General features: G+C 43.7%; 2 protein-coding genes across 6 annotated transcripts in view; one reads left to right on the top strand and one right to left on the bottom strand.

Annotated features, from left to right (window-relative positions):
* LOC111075423 (semaphorin-1A) overlaps positions 1-20512 on the top strand; it is a 126843-nt gene that overhangs the window by 39222 nt on the left and 67109 nt on the right. The gene's annotated exons all lie outside the window — the stretch shown is intronic.
* Positions 16636-19304, bottom strand: LOC111075424 (larval serum protein 1 gamma chain). Its single transcript, XM_022368718.2, has 2 exons — positions 19002-19304; positions 16636-18928 (listed from the first exon to the last, which is right to left on the bottom strand). Exons 1-2 carry the CDS (start codon positions 19206-19208, stop codon positions 16808-16810), a joined length of 2328 nt encoding a protein of 775 aa, XP_022224410.1. The 5' UTR covers positions 19209-19304; the 3' UTR covers positions 16636-16807.

The raw sequence follows: 20512 nt of genomic DNA, 5'->3' as shown, positions 1-20512 counted from the left end.
GGTGGAGGGGCGGCGGCGGCGTTGATGTGAGCGCGCGTGTTAAGCATATTTAGTTCATTTATTTCAAATTAGATTCTTTTTTTCTGAGCGACAACAAAGGGAATGTGCCACAAGGGCTGGAAAGGGGATGTGAGCAGGGAGGAGAGCAGACCGCCGCTCTCTGCAAGGACGAGTGTCAGCATTGATAAGAAGGACAACTGTCTGTCTGTCTGGCTGGTGCTGCTGCTGCTGCCCTGCCACACTGATGCTGCCACACTGATGGCTGCTCATTTTGGGGGACTTTGCATACATTTCCAAATTATTATTCAGCATTTATTTTCCCACATTTGCTCGTTTCCTAAGAATCCTATTACCAAGCATATACGAGCACGAGTACGAGTATATATATTCGTATATAGGATACATACAGCCTTCCCCATTTGCTGATTAAAATGGCCATGACAAGGGTGTCTGTGTGCTTGTTTGCGTGGCCCCGAAAAAAAGGGTTAAAATTACAATAACCGAAAGTGCGCTTAAATTTTGGAAAATTGTTTGATGTGCCTTTGGGTTTTCTCTTCTCCAAGTTTCCACTTTTCATTTTTGTTGAGCAGTTTTATTTGGGTGTGTGTGTTTGAATGGTTCATTAAGTTAGTTTTGTGTATGCATTTGAGTGGGCTCTGGTACTTCATTTGGCATAAGGGATTAGCTTGCAAAATAAATAAATAATTCACAGACCTTTGTTGGGCTGACAACTGGTCAACTTTTGGTTGGGTTTGCAATTGCTTAAGTGTGAGTGTAAATATAGCTATTTTAGGGATATGTTTGAATGCGGTAGAAGGGGTTTTAAATGTCGAAATTGCAGAGAGAGAGAGTCCTTTTTTTGATGGAGAAACTTTGAATGGAAAAATTAAAGAGAATTTAGATTTAGGAGATTAAAAGATTAATCTATTTAATATATCTTTTCAAAACTAGTTAATTTTGTTCTAATAGATGGAAAAATAAAAAATACAGAAAATTATAAAATGAAAAAAAAAATAAATAAATAATAGTATAAAATAATATAATAATAAATAAATCCAAACAAAAAATACCAAAATAATAATAAAAAAACAAAAATACCTTCTACATTTTTTTTACAACATTGAAATGTTGCATTTTTGGCTAAATGTATCTCCTTTCCATTTGGGCAGCAACCTTTTCGATATTATTGCTGCCATCAGTCTGCAAAATGCTGCAACATTTTTGCGGCTCACAGAAAACTCTCGCTCACCTGAATGTGCCCCCGGGGTCAGCTATGTACATACGAGAACACTCCTGAAGAGGCTGGAATATTGCTTTTGCGGGGCTTTAGTTTTAGTCTTGTTTTTTCCTGCATCAATGTCCTGGTGCTGGCCCTTGGACCCTGCAGTGCGCTTTGTTTCCATCGAAATGAGCAGCGGCTGTGGCTGTGGCGGCATGTGTTGTGCATGCTAAATTGTTTTTCTTTTTTTCTTTTTTTGCTGCCCCTCAATTTTTTAGGAATTTTTTTTCATGGCCCCTCTGCTCAGGGCTCAACCGGCTACTTGGCTGCTTGTTTGAGTTTCTTTTTTTTTCATTTTTACTTCGTGTAGCGGGTATTTCTTTTTTTGTTGTTGCCACCCTGTTTGGCGCTCTGTTGACCTTTTATGAAATCAGCCAAAAGTCGTTGAACGTTACTTGGGTCGAGAAACCGGAGAGAAGGGGGCCCCATACCCAAAGAGGCAGAGGCAGCTGTCAAATATTAGTTCTTGTTAGTGGAAGACAGGACGCACGACGACCAGTTATGGGTGGTATTGCACGGCGGGGCAGGACAGGGCAAGGCAGGGCAGCGCAGCCCTGTGTACATGTTGTGACCAACATTGTTGGTCAACACATTCTGCGGGCCCCGTCTCTGCCACTTGTTATAATTGTGTTTGCGTTTTTCAATCTTTTCCTTTCTTTCCCCATTATTTTTTTTTTCTTTTGCATCATTTTTCCCCCTTTTGCAAGGAGTCTCCTGTCCATCTTTTGCTTGTTCGCAATGTCATAAAATTTTTGCTTGCTCAGCAGCATTCTTCTTTTGCTTACTCAACACTGGCTCTTTGCTCGTTTTATCCTCGTGCTGCTGCTGCTGCTGCTGGTCCTGGGACTTCCTTTTGGTATTCAGTTTTGCGGTACTTACATCGCCCTGTGCCGCCCCCCGTTCACTCTGTTTGATTGAACAGCGAATATATCCCAGGAACCAGACAACAGACGACAGGAAATTGTCTTATTGTGGGTTTTGGTCAAGAGCGGGGGCATGTCAGATGCCAAAAGGGTGTGTCCACCAGGGTTCCACAGACCTCAACAAGTAATAAATGGCTCAGCAGTCATAATACAAGAGATCATCTTTGTTAAGTATCCCTTGCAATCGCCCTTAATCTCCCTCCCCGAGAAAGCCCATTCATTTGTCTTCTGTCTGATTCCTGAATTGATTTCCCTGTCGAAATATTTAATCCCTTTAAACTCTGGCAATCCTTTAGTTTTACAATTTACGGCCTGCACCCTTTGTTCTTCTTGGGCAGAACCATTAAATAAATTAAAAATGTGGAGAGAAAAAACCGAAAGGGATTTCCGTTTACTTTGTACAGATATCGAAGGGGGATAGCTGACTTTCACCTTGCGCCTGAGGGGGGGCCAGTTCAAGCCAAGGACACAAAGTGTGCAGAAGAGCACATCCAGAGGCAGACCTAGAGTCAGAGCCAGACCCAGAGCCAGAGCCAGACATTCAGACATTCAACTATGCAAATCTCAATAGAGAAAACCTGCACCTGCACCTGCAAACTCGAACGAAAGTTTTATGTTTCATTTTGGAAGTCGACTCACAGAGCGAGTGCGGAGAAATGCTAAATCTAGTGGAGGGTTGTGCCCCGACACATCCATCAAGTTGTGCGGCCCAATGGCAACCCCTGAATGCATTAGCCATAACTCTAATTATGTGGGCCCCCCAAGGGTCGGTCCAGCATGTCCAGCGAACCATTCAATCACGCTATCGCGCCCCCACGCAATCCTTCTTCTACTCCTTCGGCAAATGGCATATACGAACGGCGAATTTCAAAGCAAAAAGTATCTCTGAAAGGCCAGAAATGAAGCACAGTTAAAGCATTGGTTTGGCCAGGCTTTGGTGCACAGTCATGCACACGTCATGTTTGTGGGTTCTTTTTTTTTTTTGTATCTTCTCGCGAATTCTCCTTTGCTGCATTCACTTGTGCACCTCAAGTCGTGCATAAATGTGCCGCATGCTCGATTGTCAATTATTTTGGCAGATATTGTAAGGTTTCCAAGACATAAGACAGCCCAGTGTCTTTGCCTTCCATTCGTTTCACGCTGCCATCTCTGGGATGTGGTTTTTCTCACAGTATTCATTCCTAGTTCCATATCCTTATGCTGTTCCATTTGCTGTTCGAATGGGATTGCTACTCCTGCTGCTGCTGCGAAAAGGGAAACGGAAGGTGCAACAAATTATTCGGACTGCAGCCAAATGGATAAGTGAACGGGGACTCTGCGCCCTGCTCGCTGGTACGAGGGAAAAGCAGCAATCTACGAGAGCTCCTACGCTACGGCTTCCCTGGTGCAGCACTCCCGTGGTGATGAATGCGAGCCCTGGCCACCTGGGCCACCTGCAGCATCAACTCTCGAACTCTGACTCTGACTCTGACTCTAACTCTAACTCTCTGTGACTCTGGGGCCGTGCAATCCGGGCATCAGATTGGAGCTGCTCTAGTCCAAGTGCGGAGTCGGATTAATTTGCCACTGATAGCGCCTGGCGACTGGGTTGGGTTTCCACTCTGCTCTACCAAATTTGCCTGAAACTTTTTTGCAGTTGTGCAAATTTGTGCTGCACACGGGAAAAGTTGAAATGAAATACAGGAGAGGCATTCTGGAGAGCGTGGAGTTTGTACCATCGTGTTGGCTAATCAACTTTTGCAAATTTTTCCAAAAAATAAAAAATAAAATTTAAAAAAAAAATGCATTTGGCGTTGCGATGCAATGCCTCGGATCACTCTCCTCTGGCATTGTCCAGTTCCAAAGTGGGTTAAAAACATTTAAAACTATTAAAGTTATCTGTGCACCCAAAGCTAATTAAGTTTTCCATTCGTGTAATTGAGGCCTGAAGGACATTTGTTAGTGAAAATCAGTTGGGCAACAAAAACCGATTAATTCTGATGAAAGGAACGATTCTGCATATCAACTCTCGTGCATGTACGTACGATTATTCTCCATAATAGAATTTACCATAATTATAATGGAGAAATGGCATTAGGAGATAATTATATTTTGTGTGTTGTTTTTGTTTTGTTGTTTGTTTTGTTTCCGCCCTAACATTTTGTTATTAAATGAAGGATTTTCCTTCTATCCCCGAGCTAAATTAGTTTAAATTTTAATATGGGATTATTGAATGGAAAGTTTTAAGTTGCTTGCCATTTTCCCATTGGGGCAACTATTTCTGTAATGTTCTCTGGTCGCACCAGCAGTTGTTACAGATGTCTGTGAGGCATTATATTTTATTGGTTAAAGTTGGCTAACGATTTATATTGGATATTTTGAATGTCTTAGCTTAGCATACAAATAAATAACCAACCCGCAGAGCCAGACAAGACATCTCTCTTAGTCCTTGAGTCCTTCTTCCTTATCCTTTCTCGCCGCTGCTGCTGCTGCTTCACACAACATCATTTATATTCAACTTGTTTTCAAAGCGTCTAGCGAGAAGCATGAAGAAAACGAGAGCCCTGGACTCTAAATGTGTGTGTGTCTGTCTGTGCGACTGGCAGCCATTTTTGCGTGTTTTTACAGCATTATGTGGTGGGTGGTGGGTGGTGGGTGGTGTGTGGGCTGTGTATACAATGCTGGGGGTGTGGTGTCCCGTCTGGATTGCACGCTTCAGTGGAACGCACAAGCAAATGTTGTTGCTCAATCGAAAGTATCAAATTGCCCACAATAACACTTAAATCCAGAGCGAGTCTCCTCCTAAGTCGAAGTCAACAGCTGTCGCTGGATGGGGTGTGGCCTGGCCGTTGGTTGGTTTGGTGTCAAGGAAATGAGCAGACCAAATAAAAATGTTCAACTCAACAAGAAAAAACTGTCAACTTCTTGTGTTGGATAGTGTTCGGTTAATCGAAGGAAAATATTTGAAAATACTTGAACATTTTTATGATGGCACAATGTCAATGGAAGATTGTTAGATTTTTGACGACACAAGAACAAACATGGCAAAAATGGACAAAACAAATTAATGTGCATACTAAACGAAATTATGGAATTTATAATAAAACAGGACACATTCTCCTGGAAATTTGTAGAGCCTTTCAAAGTCATTCACAGCGTGCCAAGAATGTGTAAAAGGGAACAGTGAATCCTGTGGAATATCATGAACAAATCAGACATTCTTTGCTTCTATTCTATCCTTAGATAATGCACATTTTTTTTTAGTCCAAAAATAAATTTGTAGCTTCTTTCAAATATCATCTTTGGAAGCAAATCAATTTGAACGTCATCTGTATAATTTAATTCATTAAACTTGTAACTTTTTACATGCAGATCTATAGAAAATATTCAGAAATATATTCACAAATGGCTGGCAATGAAATTGCAATAAAATTGTTGCCAGCAAGAAACGTGGCTCTGCCCCCGTCACCTTCGTTCTAATAAGCCATGCCTCAATTTAGCTGCAACTCCAAGCCGATTCTTGGACATCTCAATCGTCTGCGAAACGAACTTCTCTGCCAGCAATAAGTGTCATAAACTTTCCTGCAGCATTCCTTTTTTTATGCTTTTGCGTTTCGCTGCCAAATCTTGGCAAGTATCGGAGCCAACTTATTCAATCGCAAATGTTTGAAAAGCAGACACAAAAAAAAAAAAGAGAACACGAAGAATTTTCCAGAGGAAGTCGGATAAACAGTCGGCACTGAAGCAAAAAAGGCAATAGGAAAAACTTTGCACTGGCTGGGGCTGGTTCGGGGTCTGGATCTGCTGGAAATGCCAACCATTCGATGGACAGAAGACAAAAACAAAGCAGCGAACCAAAAAAAGGAAAATTCTGGAGGCAACTGCTGTGCAATCGTGTCAAATATTAAAACATGAAATACATATTAAACGAGCACTGAGACTAAGCGGAATACCAATAGGAAAAAGAGCCATATCCCCAGTACCAGTCGCAGCGACAGAGTCTCGTGTAAACAGGAGCACAATAAGTTGGAAAATATATATACAAAATATACATATATACTGTCTGCTGTCTGCTGGTGCATCCTCTCTATCCTGCATCCTGCCATAAAGCATAGCAAATCAGTAGACAAAAAAACTAAAAAAAAAAAGGAAGGCTAAAATCAAGCAACTAAAGCGAAACTCTGCCAGAGGAGTTCTAATGGCCAGAAAAACATTCCACATATAGGAAAAATCCATCGCATCGCAACGCATTGCCAGCTGCCTGAATGGCATAAAAAAACAATAAGAAGGAAATAAATAAACCCAAGCTACGATTCATGTGAATATAAATAACTAAGAGAATAGTCAAAGATGCAGAACGAATGGGCGAAATGGCAAGAAAAAGCATTATATTGATACCCCCCCATCTACTGGTAAACGGAATATATTGCAAATGAATCTCTGGCAGAGATTACACGTAAGATCAACGATTGCAACTAATTCCAATAAAGGTTTAGCACACGAAAAGCTATTCTTGCAGGGGATCTTCAAGGGGTGCCACATCTGATTCCCGCCTCCGGGATAAATCTGCATTCCTAAGAGCTTGTAATCATGTTGTTTCTTTACCCCCCCATAAGCTGAGAAAGATCTTGTGTAAGACCCTTAGCCAGAAAGGTACTGCGAATTCCAAAAAAGATGACACTAATGACCTTCTGCTAATGCTACCAAATGTTCGGCTTTTTCTTCTTCGTTTTTTTCTTTGGTGGCTGCTTTGCTGCTGTTGCTGCCACGCATCTGATTTGGAATGTTGCCCCAGCTGCTGCTGCTGCCAGCTAACGAGAAGTCTCGCTGTCTCTCTGTCTGTCTGTCCGTCTGCTCTATGTCCAGGGTCAACATTAATATTTGAGCAACGTACGCGCTCCACCCCAAAACCAACTGCAAGACCACAATCTAGTCACAGTCCCAGTACAAGTCCAAGTCCATCCGATTCCGACTCGATTTTGGCTCTGTTTATCTGTTTGGCTCCCCCTTTCGTGCTGGTAGCTGTTTTTGCTTTGCTGATTATTCAAGGATCAGCGCCACAAACAAAGCACATGGCAGCAGCAACGCAATTTCTTCACTCTCTGCGGCGTATAAATTTTGGTCCTGCTAAAAAAAAAAGCAGAGAAAACGGCAAACGAAACACGCAAAATCAGCAAAAATTTTCTAGTGTAAAAACACATTTCGCCACCACCAGCCAGACAGCAGGCAGCAGGCAGCCAGCAGCCAGCATTCTCCACTCTTACGCTCTAAAGGGGGGTGGGAGGAGGTCGTGGCAAAATATGCGGCGTACGTGTTAAGTGGCAAACGTTTTTCAGCCCAGAATCCCCAAAAACTGAAGCCATAGCTAACTAAAGCCCAAAGCTAAAGCCGAGGCCGAGGCCAAGTCCGTCAGTCAGCGTCAGAGATGGAAGACGCAGAGTGGAGCGATGCGATGCGGATGCGGATGGATGGAGTTCGAGCTTGAGTCAAGTCACGAGGTTTTTGCCACGCATTTGTAAACTTTATAAATCAGTTCGTGTCGAAGCTAAAGTTGGGTTGGAGAGCAGAGTGTGCGGAAGGTGGTAGGTTTTGTGGCAACGATGCGTTGCGAAAATATTTCACGTTATTTTTGTAAATTGCATACTTTGCGGCGAGCGCTCGGCACCACGTTGATTCGATGCTGAGCTGAGCTCTTCTTTCGCTGCTGCCTCTTGGCTGAAGAGTATTTCTATTTGTTATATAGAGAGAGAAAGAGAGAGCACTCGTAGAGAGCACTCCCACTGATGACTGAGATGAACAGAGTTGGAAAAGTTGCAGCTGCAAAGGGGATACGGTATACGATGTGCATCTCCTACGAGTAGTATATAGTGCTCTTCGTTATAGTTTTTGATGATTGCATTGAAGCCGTGCCGCCATGTTTATGCTTCTTTATTGTTGTTGAATTTCAGAGGAAATATCTGGGAAGTATATGAATGAAAATATCTTCAATTTAGAAGCTAGCAAATCCTACAGAAAAAAGCGCTAAAATTTTAATACTTACACTTTGATTTGAAAATGGATGCAAAAAGAAAGTTAATAATAAAAGTAAAATAATTGATTTTAATATATTTCTTTTTGAAAATAAATAAAAAAATAAATCTACATATATATTTTTATATTTACTTTTAATATATTACCAACAAATTGAATATGTGGTATAGGTATATATTTATATGTTTTTATTATATTGTATAAATTTATATTTATTTTTTATGTATTTATTTTTGAACTGTTTTATATTTAGATTAAATATGAGTCATATGGTAAATACTTTTTATGTATTTATGTTTAAATCAAATGGAATTCTATTTAATTTCTCTCCATGTTTTTATTTATAAATATTTAAATAACAAGAAATTAAAAATAATATAAATACTTAAAGTACAGATGGTTGTATGTATTACTATGCCATTTTTCTCTGAGTGTATATGTAAATTAGGCAATTTACGTGTCTAATCTGTTTTACTATTTCCATTGTCTGCTGTTACTGCTGCTATAAATCTTGCACTTTATGCTCGAAAGTCCATAATTATAATCCAATCAATGCGTGTATCTGTGTATCTTCCAAGCAATTAGCCCAAAAGGTGCCACTCAATCGATGTAGAATAAATACACAGACAAACATACAGCACACATATATCTAATCAAATGCCATTCTGTTTCTGTCTTTCATTGCAGGTATGTACATATTGGGTTGACAAAATCAGATACCGAGTACGAGTCCGAGTATCGATGCCTAATTGATGCGATTAAATTGAGTAAGAAATTCAATACCTAAATGCATTTAATGCAAATTCCAGGGGGGTGCTGCTGCTGCTGCGGGCTGTGCGTTCGATGAAAAATATCATTGTTACAACATAAATTAATGGCCATTACAGTGGAAGTAAATTGCTATGCTATGCAGAGTATTCCCTACCCACTTCCTTCGTTTGCCCGTCTGTCTGCCTGTTTGTCTGTTTGGCGTCTGGCAAGTGCTGGGTGGGTGGGTGTGTGTGCGTGTGCGTGCGTGGGCGTGGCACATTTTCTGCCTTAATAAGCAATTTTTAATTTGCAATTACTCGACGCATTGTATGGACACACTCGAGTGAAGCGATTGTGAAATGAATTTTTATTGAAAAATGCAAACCCACACATTACGTATACGAGGCGTTGTACAAACAGTACCCACACGCCCACAGAACCACAATGCGCCAATCAATGCTGTACGACTCAACGGTATGGATCCAGGACGGAAACGGGATACGGTATACGGGATACGGGATACATACGCATATGGAGAAGTTTAATAATTCTAGTGCTGCTTCGGCAGCTCCTGCTTCGGCTGCTGCTGCTGCTGCTGCACGTTAACCATGGCTAAGTCGACAACTTGGTCATTAGGGAGCTTTGACCGAAATGTTAATCACATTACCGCAAAACGCTATAACGCAGAGACGGCCACCCACTGCCCACACCACTGACTCTCTCTCCCCCCTCTGAGGCAACAATAACAATTATTTTGACCAGGGCAACGCACACACAGCAATCGACAGACGTGTGTATGTGTGTGCGTGTGCGTGTGTGTGTGTGTGGCGCATTGAAATAGTAAACCGCAATTTGGCTGCCGCCTGACTCTCATCGAGACCTGCTAACTAGTTGAAAATGCAAACACAAACCGAGAACCGAGAACCAAGAGAAGCCTCCTCCCATAATGCCACGCACCACTCTGAGGCAACAACATAATCAAAGTCTCAACTAAACCACACACACACATGCACACACACTCAAAGATTCGTTGCCCACAAGCCGCTCAGTGTCCGAACCGAACCCAGCCCAAGCCACCCCTCAGGTTGGGGTTTCGCCTGCCCCAAAGCGGTAAGCGGAGTTCGATCTGCCGCATGGTCGTGCGTGGGGTGGTATTCTCATATGGGTGGGTGGGTTGTGGGGCTGGGCTGGACAGACCATAATTGTTGGCAAAGTTACCATTTCCTGTCTTTTGACTACACTGAGCGAAACTTTCACTCAGGCAGAAACTTTGATTAGTTCAATCAATTGAGCAACTCAACTGTGAATAATACTCGTACTCGATGTGCGATAGTGGAAAAAGTCTGCCCCCAAATTAGCCAACTGAAGAATGTGATACGGAAAGCGGAAATGGAATGAAGAGAAAGAAAAGAGTGCGGGGAATACTTAGAGGACTCGTTCGAGCTGATAACAATAAAGTTCAGACATTGTTTGATTTGGTTATAAAATGATAATAAATATAGCCAAGAAGTTAAGCGCTTTGAATGAGTTTATTATAGAACATTTTTGTGTGGCCTTAAATGAGAAAAAAATCGTGCAATTGTGGTTCTACTTCCTCTATCGATTTATAGAGCATATTCGTACAGAATATTTATATTTCTATTTATTTATTTACCTTACCGTGCGGTAGGTCTTTTTTTTTTATTATTATTTCATATAACATTTACAGGAACTTAAATCGTTCAATAAGTAAAAATCTTTAATATATATTTTCTCTTCTTTGTTTAAATTTTATTTGTATTATTCCATCTATTCTTTGTTCATGTTGTTGCTGCAAAAATAAAATACAATCTGCTGTACCTTTAGATACCAGCAAGAAGCCCTTTCCAGCTCCCATAAAATGTAACCAAGATCTCCTTAAGTATTCTGCGACAAATCTCAAATTATTTTCCCTGGGTTTTTCGCTTCTCATTGTGTATCCCACGTACGATTAAAAGATACAATGTGTGTGTGTGTGTGTGTGTGTGTGTGTGCATGATGGGCTCTCATCGGCCGCCAGTTACAAAGCATCAAATCGATCGATACAAATTACAAAACCAACGTCAGCTGCTTGTGGGTTTAGGGCTAGAGGGATAGAGGATGGACCATGGACCATGACTGCCATCGTCTGGCTGATGCTCTCGGGGATGGTGTTCCGGGGGTTGGTGGTGCCATGGTGGTGGTGGTTTATCCCTAGATCCCAACTGCCAACTCCCTTGGCTTCCATCCTCCACTGTTTTGGTGCATAGTTGGCGCATTGATGGTTCCCATTCACATTCACATTCACTCGAATGTCTCTCCGCGCGCGCTCTCTCTCTATCTCTCTCTCTCTCTTTCTTTGTTGTGTGTCTCTTTTTGTGCGGTGTACCTCTCTGTCTCACATTCCCTATGCTTTGTGTCTGTCACTCTCTCTCTCTCGCTCTCTCTCTCTCTCTCCTTTTCTCTTCCACTTCAATCATAACTGTGTTCAATTGTTGGTTTTATTACCACATTTTCCTTCACCTTTTCCCGGGTACACAGCGACAGGAGTTTTGGGTGGCAGCAAATTGGTTGGCTCTACTTCCTCCTCCACCCTCCCTGCTCCCTCCGCCTGCTCCTGTCGTTATCCTTTGGCGTACATTTTATTTTTATTTTTTTTCTGCTTTGTTTTTTGTGGTCCTTTATGGTTGCAGAGCCCCAGCAACCTTTATACGGTGCTTATCTTGCGGCCTGCGTCTGCCCCCTGCCCCCTGCCTCTGAGCTGTCCCTTCATTTTGTACATGAGATTTTCCGCATGAGAGGCAGCCGCCACATGCGACTGTGTCTGTGGCACGTGTGTGTGGGTGGGGGGTGTCGCCCGCCTGCCAGGCTTTGCAACAATTGCGCATAATATAAATTAATAATGCAACAATTGCATTTTGTTATGCTTCCATTCCATCTCCTTACCACCCTCCACTGCTGATTTCATTAAATATTTTAGTTGCCTGCCACTCGACATTCTTCTGCTGCTGCTTCTGCTTCCGCTTTGACGGGGGTGGGGTATTTTTATTGCCGCTGTCCCTCTCACTTTTACGAGGCTGCCTTGCCTGTAGACATGGGCATAACCATTAAGCGTGATCTGCTGAGAGAGAGGGGAACACCGAACCCCAACCCCATCGAGCCATCAAATGCATTTGGCATACTAACCGATGCGGCCCCTACCCTGACACACCACTCACTGGTGCGCCTTTTACGAGTGCCAGAATGAGTTTTTCCTTACTTTTCCTTTTGCTTCGCTTTGTTTGTTCTATCAAATGTCGAACAAGATACGTGTTGGGTTTTTTAATGGCCAACGATGGGCAATGGGCAATGGTCAATGGGCAATGGGCAATGGGAAACGAGATTTGTAGTTTGAACATAACTAATTACTTGAGCGCAGAGATTAAAGTTGTTGTTTCTGGAGTTGTGAACACACGAGAACAACAACAGTTCTACGACCTAATGATTCCGTTGCGAAACACCACAGAAAAGTGAGAAGATTTTTTTTGGGAGATGTAAGAAAAATTAAAGTAGAACATGAAATGAGAAACGTTAAATGGAAAAATATACTAGCTACTGAAAATTGTAGAGAATTTAATTTAGGAATTATCTGAGCTTCGAAAGAGAGTATAGAAGCCAACAAAAATGGTTTCAAATATTAAAAAAAAATATGCCCATTGCTCCTTTTAATACAAATATATTGGGCATAGAAAGGAAGCTGCTGAAAACAATATTTATAAAAATAATTACAATTAATTTAGACTCAGTTAAGCTCTGCTTATAAATATATGTAGCACCTAGCTTATGCGCTCTGCATTCGACCAACCATCCTTTGGTTGGATTCCCAAGGACATCGCTCCCATTTCCATTCAAAATTGCTGCCCAGCAAGTTTCTCTGGCCAGTATCCCCAGGCTGCTGCTGCTGCCAAGAAGTAGTTCATAATATGCAGAGTACAGAACTCGTACATAAATGAATCTGCAACTCCTCAATCCTCATTTCAATTAGCATTTGGGCTGTGCTGCTCCAATTATGACCAAGGAGCAGACCCAGAGCTCTCTGGGCCCATCAAAATGCCATTGACTAAGCAGAAACTACAATATCTAACGAGCAAAAGAGATGGTTTCAGTGGGAAGCAGCGTAGCGAAGCTCATTATCAGAAAATATCAATATTAATTAGTATGTATTACGTGACAACAGCTGGTCCGAGCAGCAGACTTCGCTTCTCTCCCTCTATCCCTCTCGGGCGCTCCATCCTGTGTATGCTGTGTGGAAAGGCAGCTCCGTTCATAATTGTTTTCCGAATGTGCCATGGGAATGGGAATCAGAATGGTCGAATGGTGGAATGGTGGAGTGGGTCATGGCATAGAGGAATTGGAGGGGAAAATCAACTAACCCGTCCTCGATGGATTAACAAAGTGATTGGCAACGACATTAACATTTTCATCAGGCCTCCGGCCTCCGTCATTCAGTGTTTCTGTTGGTTCGGCTGGTGTGGGAGTTGACATCGTAATCCATCATCGATGCCATTTCAGGGGTTGGGTGGGTTTTGGTGGGGCGGGGCACAAAAGGAGCTTTGAATTTTTATGATTATTATGTGCGTTCCGAGTGGGGCGGTTGTGTGTGTGTGTGTGTGCTGGGTGGGCGGGGTTGTCCATTCGATAGGATGGCTTACTATCAACGGATTCCGCTGTGTCCGCCATTTATCGCAACTCATGGCGCACACGTTTCCCATTAGTGTTTGGGTTCATAACTCCCAAACCCTTCTCATGGCTCGTGTCTCCGCTGTGGCACAGTGGGCACAGTGGGAGTGGCTATTGGTGGTAAAGGGCTAACAAAGGGTGAAGAAAAAACATAAATCTAGTCATTAAAATCAAAGGAATGCTTAAAGTAATCATTTATTCACTTAAATGTAGTTAAATGTAGATAAATAATTAATCGATAAATATCGATAGTTATCGATAAATGAATAATCGATAATTATTGATTATTTCGTAAGAAAATACTCTGCTTTTCAATCATTTTTCGTACCCATTGTATCGCCATCGCGTTCGGCGGGTGGCAAAGTGCCGATAATCATGACTGACTTCTACAAAGACAACTCATTCCACATGCCCCATGCCCCATGCCCCATGCACCCCTTCTGTAGTGGGCTTCAACTCATTTCCCATTATCTCTTACTCTCTCTCCCTCCCTCGCTGGCTGTGAACACGTTTAATCTGCTTGCCACAGATTTCTATCACTGTCATGGTAGCTGCTGCTGCTGCTGCTGCTGCCGCTGCCATTGCTGTCATTGACATTGGCGACGTTGGAGCGGAGCGGACTCCTGACTCTGATACGCTGTCACAGTCGCCCATCTCCGTCGCTGTCGTCGTGGCTTGGCTGCTGCCATTGTCAGTGCCCCATCGATACAGCCAGACCAGACCAGGCGCTGCAGCTTGAGCCTGGAGCTGCGTTGGGGCACTTCGTTTTTTTTTTTTTTGTTCGCTGTCCTGCTGCTGCCTTCTTTTGGATTAACATCAGCGCCGAACCGATGTCGGAGCTGTGTGCCGTTTCGCCTTTTTTAATGATACACAATTAGTGCGATGATAAATGGTCTGTCAAATGCAGCATCAACAGCAAAAGGAGCCAACCCGGAGCCAGTTCTCATCCTCCACTCCGCCACTCCACGCCTGCTGCTGCTGATGCTGATGCTTTGTCGCTGCCCCACTACTTAGCCCGAAGCTGAAGCTGGGGCCCCGCGCCTTTGTTGTAGTTTTGCCCATTGATATCGTCAGCTTTTTGTAGCTGGAAGTGAAACATCTCCTCCGTCAGATAGAAAAAGAAAAGCGAACACGGGAGCTCAGATAGGGAGAGCGGGCGAAAAAAGTAAACTAATGATGGCAGCACCCAGATATTGGATATTAATTGTTACAAATAACAAGATGCGCTCGCCACGTCCTGCTGCTGCTGCTGCTGCATTGCTGCTGCCCCAACTGAAAGCCTTCGGGGGCGACGACGCCAAACGACGGAATCAATTAAAATGACGGAAATAAATTGTAGACACAAAGTACATTTTGTAGCCAAAAGGACTAAAGACTGCCGAGCGGACGTCAGGGAACTATTTCTGATTAGCGTCCTCGGTCCTGCTCCACAAATAGCAAAGATAAGCGGATAAGAGCAATAAAATATTACCAGCAGCAGCAGCGGAAGGGAATACATACAGACGAGTATGTAGATGTAATCGATAGTCGGATAACTAAGGATACAGTGTATACATATGTATGGTTAAGTGCTTACAAGTGTACATAAAATGAGTCATAAAAACTAGAAGGAACTTACCCCCAGTGCTGGTTGTTGGATGGCAGAGAGTAATATGCCATAAAATCAATAGGGTATTGGCAGAGATGATATCTGAAAAGCAGACAAATTCAGGCATAGCAGTGGAGAGGGTGATATTTTTGCTATTTGAAGATATGTATATTGAGTGAAACGGTTGGGGAGAGTTCCGACTTGATGGCGACTCTGTCGAGTACTGTTTTGATTATATACAAATATTATTAGCCATGCAGCCTCTCGCCTTTAATCATCCCAGATTGATATACATATCCCGAAATCAATCGAATTATAACATCGGTATTGACTTGTTAGATTAGCTAAAACTATTACAGAAAAATCACTTTAAACATAGACTTTCCTACCTATTTAACATAAGAATTTAATAATAATTATACTGATTATCTAATCTACCATTTGGTGGTGACCCCAACCTTGTGGTGACCCCAACATAAATGTAGATTGTGACTTGTTAGATTAGCTAAAACTGTTACAGAAAAATCACTTTAAACATAGATATTCTCACCTGTTAGACATCAGAATTTAATTATAATTATACTGATTATCTAATCTACCATTAAGTGGTGACCCCAACATAAATGTAGATTGTGCCTTATTTGATTAGATCAAACTGTCACAGATATTGGATTACACGCGAAACGAAACCCAGCCTTCCCATTCCCTTTGTACATTATTCGACCATTGCCTGCCGCCTGCTACCCCATTCTTCCTTTGGATAAATGCAAATGTGATGGCCTTCATAACTGTAAATTATCGTTAGCACAAATCAGGTTGCCACAACGGATACGTGTGCGATAACGGACGCACGGTATGTTGAGTGTTTGTCTTGTGATTCAATTGGCTGCCCTGCCACATCAAAATTCAGAGTCAGAGAGTCATAGAGAGGGGTAGGGCGGTGGAGGCGGGGGGCGTAACTTTATTTGCATGTTGTGCCCTGACTATCGGAATCGCTGATTGTTTGGGGCAACGTGTGTATCGTGTAACGCACCACCCGCATTGTTATCGAATAGCCAAATTATGTTCGAGGAGAACTGCAACTGGAACCGGGACTGTGGCTGACGGTTAATTTAGTTGAACCATTCGGGCTGGCTGCTCTCTCTCTCTCTCTCTCTCGCCGTTTAACATTTTGAACTTTATTATTAGTTTTTGCGGTTTCGAATTTCGATTGTGCGAGTGCAATCAGAGACCGAGCCGGCCGCAGTTTGTGGTGGCCAATGCGAGCCATTAATTTGACGGAACTGCAACTGCGACATGCCTGTCATTCGTCTTGCGGTGGTTTATGTTTTTGTGGCTTCAAACATGAACCCAACAGAAGAAACATTTAATTGTGTATTGGTTGTTCTTTATTTTAGTTTTTCGTTAGAGTTCGGCTTATAAGTATTAATTTCTTCTTGTGTTTTTTTTTTGGTTTGGATTTTTTTCGCCTTAGGCATTGCAAAGATTTAAAGTCAAGTTTGATGTTTTGTTGCTATTTAGAACTAGATCCAGTGCTGGAGCCTAGAAATCGAAGTAGGAGTAGTCGAAGGTGCCGAACTGGGCGTACTTCTTCTCGAAGTACTTGGCGAAGGTGTCAACGAAGTAGATCTTGACATCCTTGAAGTAGCCGTTGGGCACAAAGAAGGTGTACTCGTCGATCTGGCGATCGAAGGGATAGCCGAAGGGTTTGCTGTCCACAAATCGGGTGCCGCTGCCAACGCCCGACGAGTAGGTGTAGTCAAAGTTGGAGAACTGCTCGTAGCTCTCGGCATAGGGCGACACAAAGAAGTAGAACTGCATGGGCATGCCGGACTCCCAGCCCTTGGGCAGAACGAGGCGATCGGGGAAGGCGTTGTGTGGCTCGCTAATGTCCAGTGGGAACTCGTACTTGCCCTCGGTGGCCAGCATCACGTACTTGTACAATTCCGTGTAGGTGGTGCGATCCTCGGCGGTCCACGAGAACTCCTTGGAGCTGCGCTTAATGGTGTTGGTGCCGGCAACGAACGGATACACAAAGCTATCGATCTGCACAAAGTTCTTGCTGTTGTAGACCAGCGGAATCACGCGGCCATACTCGTCGAATTTGGGTCCCAGGAAGACGCGCACAACACCCTTCTGCACCTTGTCCGAATCGATGGTGAACTCAAAGTCGAAGGGCTTGTGGTTGAGGCGTGCCTGACGGGCCAACAGCGCCTTGTCCCACACGAACTCACCGTCAACGAAGGTCATCTTATCGTTGAGCAGCGTGGTCACATCGAAGTCCACAATGTCGTAGTAGGTCACCAGTTTGCTGACGCTGACATCCTTGAACTGAATGCCCTCGTAGGCGAGCTCCTTCTGGGTGTAGGGGGCCAGGTAGTACTTGAACTGGTAGAACACATCCGTGAACTTCTTGTAGAACGTGTAGAAGAAGGGATCGCGCATCATTGTCTCAAAGTTGAGCATCACATTGGGGAACACCTCGAAATCGTAGAAATCAACATCGGCAAAGTACATATGCGACAGCATGTAGAAGTAGTTGAAGAAATACTTGTCGTACGTATCAACATTGCCCTGCAGATAGTTGCCAATGAATTTGATGGCCTCCGGCTGGTGCAGATCGATGACAACACCATCGGCGGTCTTGTAGTAGCCAGTCTCGAGCATCTTGTACACGCGGCTGAAGAAGTTCTGGATCTGGTTGAACATCTCGAAGTTGCCGTAGGTCTGATAGTCGTAGTAGTTCTTGCGGTAGCTGTAGCCCACGCCGTTGTAGCTGATCAGCTGAGGATCGTAGCCGTATTCGATCTGTTTGTACCAGAAGAATTCGGGAATGTCACCGTAGCCGTTGGCCAAACGCTCCTGGTAGTAACGGGCCAGGATCTGCTGCACATTGTAGATCCAGTACTCGCCGCGACGATCCTTATCGAGACCGAACTGCTTGCCGTTCAGGAAGAAGGCGTAGTCCATGTTGAGGTAGTACCAGTACGCGTTCCAGCCCAGATCCTCGGTGAAGTAGGACAGCTTGCTCTCGGCGTTGAAGAAGTCAATGTCGCGGGTGTAGTCGACCGGCATGTAGAATGTCTTGAGTCCCTTCATGATGTCCACGTACTTGGGGTCCTTGTTGAAGGTCTCGAAGTTCTCGCGCAGGAAGTACTTGTCCTCGACTTGTCCATACCATTGCTGGCCCAGACCCATCATTTTGTACCACTGCCATGTCTTCCAGTCCTTGGTGTAGAAGTAGAAGTTGTCGCTGAATTCGCTCACATCCTTGTACAGGATATCCTTGTACTCCTTCTCGTACATGATCAGCTTGCTGAACACCTCATAGTCGAACTTCTCGGCCTCGTACACGAACTTGCTGTTGAAGAAGTACTGTGGGAATATCTCGTAGATCTGTGGCATGATCAGACCCTCGAACTCGGGCTTGTGGATGACAGCCAGGGTCAGAGCATAGACGAACATGCCCTCGTTCACATGAATGCGTGCCCATGCCACATTCTGGACAAAGGTCTCCCAGTCCTTGGCATAGTAGAAGAAGTTGAACAGACCGTAGGCCTGCTTGTGATGGGTCTTCACCAGAGAACCAAAGAACTCGCCCTTGGGCACCAGTGCACCAAGTTTGTACGACTCCCAGAATTTCTCCATATAGAAATCGAATTGCTGCAATGGGGATAACAGATACAGATGCAAAACAGCTCCTAGAGGCTGGAAAAGTAATGCTTTTTGTGCTTACCGTGTACTGGGCCTTGTCAACGATCAGCTTCTGTCCCATCTTGATCCACTCCTCGAACATTGGCGGCTCATCGACACGGTAGACAATCTCGAAGAGGAACTTTTGCTTCTCAAGGAAATCCTTGTTGGCAATCTTCACCTTCTGTGTGGGCACACTGAATGCGCACACGCAGCCCACAAGGGCCAATAGTACCAGGCACAATTTCATCTTGGATTCAGTCCTTCTGTTCGTCGCTCCTTTGCTCTGTTTGCTTCAACTGCTCCGGCTTTGGTTGTTCTCAACGACCAACACCTAAAGTCTGTTGTTTGATTGCAGCCCGGCCGGTGTCTTTTATACCCCACGAATGCTGCTCCAAATGCTACTCGATTGATCCCCATGGCCTCCACAGCACTGTCCGTTGCACCATATCAGTCGCAGACAATGACAATGCCATCAGCATAGGCCACACATAGCTGCTGCTGTTGCTGCTTTTGCTGCTGCTGCTGGTGCTGTTGCTGCTGCTGGTGCTACTCAAAATAGCATCATATCATCCAGGTCGCCTTATCATCATGCGATGCTGTCATCATACGACCAAACGGGCGAACCGAAGTGCACATCAGGTGCGATAGCATCCGCGATGCTGCTGCTGCGTTCCTATTGTGTAATTGATTATAATAATGATGCGGTAGCGCCACGACTATAATTTATTGAATTATTATGATTTTCGACACTGTCCGCGAATGACACTGGACTTTCAATCTCTGGGCGCAGCTTCTGTTGCCGCCCTCTGATATGATTTATGCAAAGTTCAAGTTTATTTTCGGTGCGCTTGCAATCTAAGAATTAAATCCCGCCATGCGAAATATTGACAGATCCGCATTAAATTAATCTAACATGAAACGAAAAAACTCTTAGCATTAGCAGAAAATATGAATAATTCCTAGAAAAAGTTGCAAGACACTTTTTGCCCTATGTCTGAAACATTTTATTGTACTCCTCTCTACCAGCATTATTTTGTTCATCCTCTTTTGTGCTGCCCTTTTTGTGTTCTGCTAATTGTTTGATGATTATGGAAACCACACACGCATAAACCTTTTGCCGCAGACACCTGCACCACCTTCAATGCAGTCAATGGCACTCGAGTGGCACGGTTAGTTAACTTTTGCCACCGCAGCGTAGCAACTGAACGAGTGAAGAAAGCACTGCAGCAAAGTTGTTCTAAGGAAAATCAGCAGCAGTAGCAGCAGCCCCTCCGCCCTCGCTCTCTCGGGTTCTGGGCGCTGGGTTCTGGGTTCTGTTTCTGGTCCCGCCAGGACGCGAAAACTCACTCAAAATAAATGCGCAATTAATTTTCATGGTAAAAACTCGACAGGAACTTGTACTAAAGGTTGAGTGGAGCTGTGCTGAGCTGTGGCGTGGCATTGGTAGTGGTAGTGGGAGTGGGAGTTGGGTAGCACGGAAATTGTTTCCTGCTACAACTTTTGCCATTCAAGGGAGAAAAATAATAATAACAAGCTGCCGCCTGCTTGCCT

Source organism: Drosophila obscura, unplaced genomic scaffold, assembly GCF_018151105.1.
Source record: "Drosophila obscura isolate BZ-5 IFL unplaced genomic scaffold, ASM1815110v1 contig_179, whole genome shotgun sequence".
Lineage (NCBI taxonomy): Eukaryota > Metazoa > Arthropoda > Insecta > Diptera > Drosophilidae > Drosophila > Drosophila obscura.
This window is presented reverse-complemented; position numbering and strand designations above follow the sequence as displayed.

Bases quoted from the DNA above. Each gene is read 5' to 3' on its own strand.
- LOC111075424 (XM_022368718.2), bottom strand. From the start codon at position 19,208: ATGAAATTGTGCCTGGTACTATTGGCCCTTGTGGGCTGCGTGTGCGCA. The intron at 18,929-19,001 runs GTAAGCACAAAA...TCCCCATTGCAG, and splicing joins TTGACAAGGCCCAGTACACG to CAATTCGATTTCTATATGGA.